This window comes from Hyposmocoma kahamanoa, unplaced genomic scaffold (genome assembly GCF_003589595.1).
Source record: "Hyposmocoma kahamanoa isolate Upper Pololo Valley unplaced genomic scaffold, ASM358959v1 89869, whole genome shotgun sequence".
Classification (NCBI taxonomy): domain Eukaryota; kingdom Metazoa; phylum Arthropoda; class Insecta; order Lepidoptera; family Cosmopterigidae; genus Hyposmocoma; species Hyposmocoma kahamanoa.
In genome coordinates this window covers 1,779-10,402 of record NW_020654559.1, presented here as the reverse complement: position 1 = coordinate 10,402, position 8,624 = coordinate 1,779, and the positions used below count along the sequence as shown (strand labels likewise).

The window sequence follows — 8,624 nt, the reverse complement described above, 5'->3', positions numbered from 1 at the left end:
AATTCAAATTTAACACATTTTGTCTTCTTGGCATTAAGCAATAAATTGTTAGCATTAAACCAATAAACTACCTTAGAGAGGGTATCATTAATACGGTCATAGTTAATTTCATGTCTGTCTGTTTTAAAAATCAAGGATGTGTCATCAGCAAACAACACTATTTCGCAATGGTCCTTAACAAAGAATGGCAGATCATTAATATAAATCAGAAATAAGAAAGGTCCAAGTATTGAGCCCTGCGGAACACCCATTTTTACTGGAGAACCCAAAGAAGTCACTCCATTTATGTCTACTTTCTGAATTCTACCGTTGAGATATGACGAGACAAGTTTCGACGCCTTGCCATTTACACCGTAATGTTCCAGCTTCCTAATAAGAGTATTATGATCAACGCAATCAAATGCCTTTGAGAGGTCACAGAAAACACCAATAGCGTTCTGGGACCTTTCCCAAGCATCAAAGATGTGTTTTAGTAACGCTACCCCCGCATCGCTAGTCGATCTACCACTAGTAAACCCGTATTGTTCACTATGAAAAATATGATTCCTACCGAAATAGGACAGTAATTGAGTTAGCATAACCTTTTCGAATATTTTACTTAAAGCTGGTAAAATTGAAATGGGCCTATAGTTGCTAGGATCAACTTTCCTACCGCTTTTGAATAAGGGAATAACCTTGCTGTATTTCATTAAATCGGGAAAAACACCTTCGTCAACGCACCTATTGAAAGCTACAGCTAACTGTGGGGAAATGAGATTAATAACTGAGTCTATAACTTTAGTTGATATGCCCCAGAGATCTTCAGTTTTTTTAACATGTATTGACTTAAAAGCTTTTATGATGTCTTGTGGATTAACATGACGAAAATTAAATAAACTGCCACAAACGTTAACATTTTCCTTTAGGAGATCAATAGCAAGTGAAGGGGAGGAATTTAGTGATTTTGTAGTGTTCACAGCAATTTCCGAAAAGAACGATTCAAAAGCTTGGGCTACTTTATCTTTAGATTTTATAAGTTTGCTGTCTAATTCTAAAACTATATCTCTATCGTGTAGTTTAACCCTGCCTGACTCTTTATTTATTATGCTCCAAGTAGTTTTAGATTTATTTATCGATTGTCTAATTTTGTCGCTGTGAAACTTAACCTTAGCAGCTACACAAACTTTTTTAAATATTGTCGAATAAAATCTAACATATTCTATGAAATTGGAATTAGTATTATAGGTTTTCATAGCATATAGCTCATACAAACGAGACCTACTCTTATGAATACCTACTGTTGCCCAGTCGTTGAATTTAGTCTCTCTATGGAAAGTTAATGTTTTCGATTTAAATATATTGTCAAATTCATTTTTAATTAAACCAAATATCGTGTTATATAAAGTATTTGGATCCTCCGGTATATGGGATAGGGAATTTAAACTATTGCCGATATTATTTTGAAATCTAATTATTCGTTCTGTGGTAATCGGTCTGCAGAGAAATTGGTCTACCTTCTTGCTCATTTTACAATTAAAAGAAGCCAATTGGCCACTATGATCGGATCTTAAGCAATTTATTATTGATTTAGACACTACGTCTGTGTTACAAAAGATGTTATCAATACAAGTAGAAGATGAGGCAGTAATGCGAGTTGGTTCTAAAAAAAGATTAATCAAGTTAAAACTTTGAAATAAATTAATGAGTCTTACAGAAGTAGAACAGTTTTCCAACAGGTTTACATTGAAATCTCCACATATTACTACGTTTTTTTTGGTTGGAAAAATCCGCTTTAAACTGTCTTCCATAATTAATTCAAACTCGTTAAAATTAGCAGATGGGGGCCTGTATACACATAAGACGACAAACTGATCCAATTCCACACATGAAATCTCAATAGTTCGTTCAGTAGAAAGATTTGTGATATCCTTACGCTCTTTAAATTTTAAGTTACGCTTAGTAATAATCATGGATCCGCCTCTACTTAAGCTCTTTCTTATGAACGAACTTACTATTACATAATTTTCTATATTGTTAATGGCTTCGTAATCTTTCAGCCAGTGTTCTGTAACACAAAACACGTCAACTGAAATATCGTGCAAAAAAAGACTTATTTCTAATGTTTTGCCAGAAAAGCCTTGAATATTTTGATGTACTACATGGAAACGATTAGACTTTTCTGTTGTCGTGTTTTTCAGTTTAAATTATGGTTAGTAAAAAGTATACTGTTGCTACTTAAAGTAGGAGCATTGTCGTGGGACTGTATTATATCTTCTATAACAGCGTCCTTAATATTAAAAGATAGCAAACTAGCTATATGTCTTAGATACCTTAGGGGTAAAAGTAAATTATCCTCAAAAAGTTTGAAGTTCCTTACGAACTTATTGATGTCAAAACAAAATATAACGTCACTATGACGGCAAGTCAAATTATGAATGTGCGAATTTATGTTATATATATGCTTATTACGAGCGATGCCTAGGTTAGAGCAGTAAGGGAATGCACTTAAATGCACTAACGTGAAAGCACACAGTTCAGTGCCAAACCTTAAAGTAGCAGAAATAGGACAGAATCTTCTCAAATGCTTGAGGACCATTCAGTGCCGTATAAATGCTACACCGGCAGAAAGCACTAACAATTCCAAATAAAAAAAACGATAGCGCGTTTCAGAGTACAACTAATGCCATCTAGCAGTGGCGTGATGGAACTAATTGCATGTTAAAGTTGTGTTTGTTACACAAGTGTAGTTCGATTTCATGCTGTAACCAAATTTCTTAAATTATGACTATAAATAACACCCTAACAAACTAGAGATACTACGTATTGTTTCTTTGGAGAAATGACTGTTTATGATTTTTATGATTACAAGCACAAGTAAAAGTAATCGTCACCGCGTGCGCCTTCGGCGACATGTCACGACAACATTGACTATGAAAACGCAACGAAATGTTGCTTTAAGAATATAACTACTCTAGAATTTAGAATATTAATCTTAATAGAAAACTACTTCTTTCTTTGTTTAAGAATATATTTTCTTAAAATACACCCAAGAAATTTTGTATTCATTTAAGATTATTTAAATTTGATGTAAGAGGTAAAAATTTGTTGATGTAAGTAATGTCCAATTAATTGATTAGAAATGAAATAAAATCTTGAAGTGCACGTATTTGTCTCAAAGTTAGAATAAAGTTAAGAGTAAAATTGTATTAGAAAAAGACAAGCAGTATTTTTGTAAGGACAATATTTTATTACTTTTAAATAAATATTTTTTCAGAATTAGCAAATATTTTGAGAAATTGCTCTTTCTTATTAGTAGAAATCCTTTTTTTCTGTGTAGATTGTGCGTGGTTGTGTATACCTCCATAAGCGCTTGGTGGTCATAGCCGCCCAGTGCTTGACGTACCGACATGGGAAAGTACTTTTTTATGATGACAAGTGACCAGACGGGGTATAGTGCGCGCGGAACTAGCTGGCCGCGCCTTAGGTAGGGACAGGGGTGAGGGGGCGGGTTGCTTGCTGCTCGCAACGCACATGAGATTAGACAGTGACGACCAATCTCGAGATATCGTGAACAATAATTGTTCAGTTATTGAAAAGAAAAAATTAAAGCCAATTGAACTTTTACAAGTTTATATTATACCTATCTAATTAATTGCAATGTACAGTCGGCAGCACATCAGGCCGCCACAAACTGTCAGATTTCCTCAATTGATTTTCAACTTAAAGTCCAGGGAATAGAGTATAAAATTGATTGGATAAATTTGACATTTATGTATTGATGGACTTGCTGTTGTCCGTACATTGCAATTAAAAGTAAAATAAACCAAAAACAAATGAAATGAAATTCTTCCGACATATTTGAATCATTTATGAAATTATTATTAATTAATTAGTGTAACTAACACGACTTTGTATTTATAGATATGAAATTACTCTGACATATTATCCTCTGAATCACTTGATTCTGAATTGTCTGAACTTGAGTCAGAATCATCTTGTAAGTTTATAATGAATTCGTCCATCACAGTATCATATCTCATATCATGATTCCAGTATTCTTGTTCGTTTTTTTGTACGTGGTCGTCGCATTTTTGCCATTGTTTGGCAGAAAATTCAGAAAATAGTCTTGTTAGTATTGTAATTTTCTCGTCCAATGTAGCATTAATGTGATCTCTGGCCAGGCAATTTTTTATATTTGCCCACACAAGCTCGATTGGGTTGAGATCTGGATGATATGGAGGTAGTCTTAGAACAGTATGACCTGCACCTTTCAGAAGTTCATCAATCGTGTATATTTTTTCTGATTGGGTCGTATTAATCAAGCCCAAGAGTTCAGCTTTGACCATCGTGGGAGAAAAGGGCACGTTATGATTTTGCAACCAATTCTGCATATTAATTTTCATACAGGACATAGTCGGTTTCTTCTCAACTTGCACACAGTGGTAAGCTGCATTGTCCATAACTATGACTGAGTTAGGTGGAAGTTTAGGTATTAACTTTCGATCAACCCGGTTGTAAAAATTTGTAGAGTTCATGTCTCCATGATAGTCTCCTGTTTTTGAATCTGATTTAAAAATTAGCAGAGCATCGTCAACTAACCCGTTCCGACTACCAGCGTGAACTATTATTAAACGCCTTCCTTTGCCTATATCTGCATAAACACCAGGCTCCGACGAAGATTGCCAACATTTTTGGACATTATGACTTTGGTTAACGTAAGTTTCGTCCAAAAAGAATATATTTCGTTTGTCTTCTCTGAATTTTCTTATGGCCCTCAAATATTTCACTCGCCATTCAACAATGTTTGGTCTCTCTAATAAAAGGGATCTCTTCGATTTACATTTTTTAAATGAATATCCCAGTTTGTGCAAAAGTTCTCTTAAATAAGTTAATCCGCAATCTAAAATATTATCCTCTTTTAACACAGCATTTAGTTTTCGTAGACTTGGATTTGTTTTCTGTACCGTATAAAACTGATTTATTTTTCTTCTTATCACTCCTAAATCAAAATCATCAACTTGTATTTTCTTTTTTATCTCTTTTGGCCTTCGTGGAGAACTAAATTTTGCTTCCCCTGTATTTTGCAAGGATGTTTTACTTTGAGCAATCACTCTCCTTACACTTCGTTCTGATATCCCGGTTGCTTCTGCCACTAATTTATGAATATTCGCATCAGTTTTATATTCTATAATAATAATATAATAATAATAACGCACACACTCAACATAACCCCGCACTAGGGAAACCCTGTGTCGCGGGTGCCATGGACACACACATAGACAACCACAAATTACACCCAAACTCACGAGAGAAATAAATGTAGGCCATACAAATATTTCTCCCGGCCCGGGAATCGAACCCGGGGACCTCTGCGTGGCAGTTCGGTATGGTAACCGTTCAGCCACGGAGGCAGTTCTAAACTATTGACATCGGCTTTCCGTTTTTTAAAAAACGTATGCACTTTAAATATTATTTCCTTAGATTGTCTTTTTATCGGCGGACTCATCTTGACATTGCAATCTCTTGTGCGTTTTGTCTAAACTAGCCAGAACTGTCAACATGTGTTGCCGCCGCGAAGTCCGGCGCCGAACTGAGTATTCTGAGTAATGACATCAAGTGCCCCCGCCTCCCCGTCCCACCGCTCACATACCTAAGGCGCGGCCAGCTAGTTCCGCGCGCACTATAGTAAGCGATACGCCTGTCAATAACAGATGCAGTACCGCTTAGAGCTTTTAATTGCAAAGATCTGACGGACACTGTCACTGCGCCCATCACCCTGAGGCATAACTTGGAAAGTCCCATGTGCCTGTAATTTGATCAGCACCCTTCAAAACCGGAACATAGTAATATTCACGTTATTGCTTGGCGGCAGTACTGCTATTAAAATCCGAATAGTATTATTTAATATTCTGTACTCTTCTAGCAAAATAAAAAATGAGTATTTGTACTTTAATAACAATGTTAAAACATATTTTTGTAACTGATATTTCAAATGCTTTATCTCGATTTATTGACCTTTTAGTGTACAAACTGGAAAATTGCGGAGCTAAAAAGTGGTCCGATTAGTGGTAATGGTTGTATAGATGTTATTGAACCAAAGGTATATTATACAGTGACAAAAATTCGTGGTATTGACCGTTTAGCTCTTGCAGGTAGTCTCGATCTATGATGTTTGTAATAAATATTGTAAGTGATAAATGTAAATTTACTCTAACATACAAAGAGCATAGCTAATAGAAGAAGAGCTCCTTTTGACAGAGTTCGACGTCTACTAGGGGAATACTGCCATTTTACCTGTTTATGCCGCCAAGCAGTAATATGTGAGCATTACTGCGTTCCAGTTTTGAAGAAGAAGAAGTTTGAAGGGTGCTGGTATAATGAGATGCACATGAGACTTGTCAACTCAAGTCTCAAGGAGACAGAGCGCTGTAGAAGTTCCCCTAGATATTTGCTATTTAAAGTTATGAGTGGCATTGCAACTGTTATGAATAGGCAGGTCGCTTACCGCCAGGTGCCGACTTGTTCGTCCAGTCATATAGTATCATAAAATAAATATATTGTAAATGATAAATGTGTCGGCGCATTCGCAAAATAGGAGATTAATGGCGTCACATCTATCGATAGTCGTCATCAGAACGATTCTAGCGCTACCTAGCATCAATAGTAGAACGAACACCAAGCACTGGGGAGGCGGCCATCTTGAGCGGGTGGTCATCTTTGGGTCGTGGTGACGTGCGCAGGCGTCCACGTGTTTGGTGGACGATATTTTTTAATCTTTATTTATTATTGCATTGTCACACTTATTAATAATTTACGTACAGTGGTTTGTGAGTGTACATGTGACACCCTGTAAGGGCACAGCAAAGTAGAGAGGGCACTCACTTATTATTAATTATAATGGTTTACATTCATATGTCATCATATAGAGGTACAATCATATTATTTATGATGGCTTATTCAATATGGTAAACACCATATTAAATAAATCATCAAATATCATACGCAGATAAATTGATTAAAAAGAAGGATGTCGAAGTATTTTTAATTAATTTTGTTCATTGAACAATTCTTGAATGTTATAATAACTTTATATAATATCTTAATTAATTATAAAAAATTAAGAATAATAAGACAAGTAAATAATAAGATAAGTATTTTATTGAAATATTACTAAATATACTCAGTCAATAATACACGCCTAGCGAGAAAAAAAGGAAAACCACTTTGATAGCACGAGTGCCTTCAAATGTTTACAAAATGTTTATTTACAAAGAGCAACCCTATACAGTTTGTCACTCGTTCTTCTCAGAGAAAGCCTTACGAATGAGTAGTAGAGTTTAACGGTGTCCATGTGACGATTTCAAGTGTGTACGTCCTATGGCTGGGTACGGGTGTGGCCGAGGGGTTGAGTGACAGTGATAGAAAGTACGTTCGGTCAACATGAATTTATTGTAGAAGTATAACAGGGAAAAGGTGAAGGAAGGAAGAAAGAAAGGACAGGTAAAGTAAAGGCCCAAATTGTGTATTCGTATTATTGCCAATTTTACAAATATAAAAATAAAATTATAAAATTGTATAAGTTAAAAAAAAATTAAATAAAGACACATAGTAATTTATAAAATATTTAAAAAATAATGATATATTATACCTACGTAGATATATGTATATATAAATATACCTAAATAAACTTATACTTACTAATAACTTATACTTACTAATACATACGTTGCAGACTAGGACCGCGATAAAAGATATTTACGCAATCCGGTTTTGAAAATAGGTAGCGACTTAGAATGTCGGATTTCAAATGGGAGATCGTTCCACAAATTTGCAGCCTTAATAGTAAAAGAATTTTTGTAATACTCAGAGCGAGTGAAAGGAGGCTTCAGTAGGTTATCCTTTAGACCTTAGTTCTCTCAGATGAGAGTTTTACGCCATAGTCCATCACGCTGGCCCATTGTGGATTGGGTACTTCTTACATTTTCGGATTTTTGTGAACCTTCTTCGACGTGTAGGTTTCAAAACGATGTTTTCATTCACCGAAAAGCTCATGGTAAATTTCAAATTAAATTAAATTGCCCACATAAATACAGAGGTGCGAACCCGGATTCTAACCCACGGCCTCTGCTTGAGAGGTAGGTCAAACCATTAGCATTAGGTAACCACGGCTTCCGGGTAAATTTGTTGTTTGAAGCCATTGACTTACAAATAAATGGACGACGGGTCTAATACAAAAACCACGAAAAAAATGTCCCAAGTCAACCTATTTAAACGTAGTGACATTTAAAGGAATATGAAAAAGCTAAAACGTTGAATTTAAATTGTAATGTCATCGCAGTACTGTCTAATTTTGCTTGGTTCGCTGTTAGTCGAACAAACGAAGACTAAAGCGTGAATGACGCTCTGTATACGATTTTAACGCCCTATAAGTTCGGACACTTTTTAGCGCGGACCCGACGTCCATATAATTGTAAGTCAATGGATGCACCATGTCTATCGTCAAGTTCGAATTTCAAAAACCTTTTCCACGCTAGCGTTTTGAAAAACGCTTTTGCGCGCCGCGGATTTCCTATGAGAAAGAAAAACTTTCCGAGCTAGTGAGGTGAAAAGGGTTTTTTTTTATTTGAGTTTGTGTTCTGCCAGTT

At 35.5% G+C, this 8,624-nt stretch overlaps 1 protein-coding gene across 1 annotated transcript; it reads right to left on the bottom strand.

The window, feature by feature from the left end:
• Nucleotides 1-3,908: 3,908 nt before the first annotated feature.
• On the bottom strand, nucleotides 3,909-4,325 carry LOC113236213. Its single transcript, XM_026472221.1, has one exon. It carries the CDS (start codon nucleotides 4,323-4,325, stop codon nucleotides 3,909-3,911), a length of 417 nt encoding a protein of 138 aa, XP_026328006.1.
• Nucleotides 4,326-8,624: the final 4,299 nt, after the last annotated feature.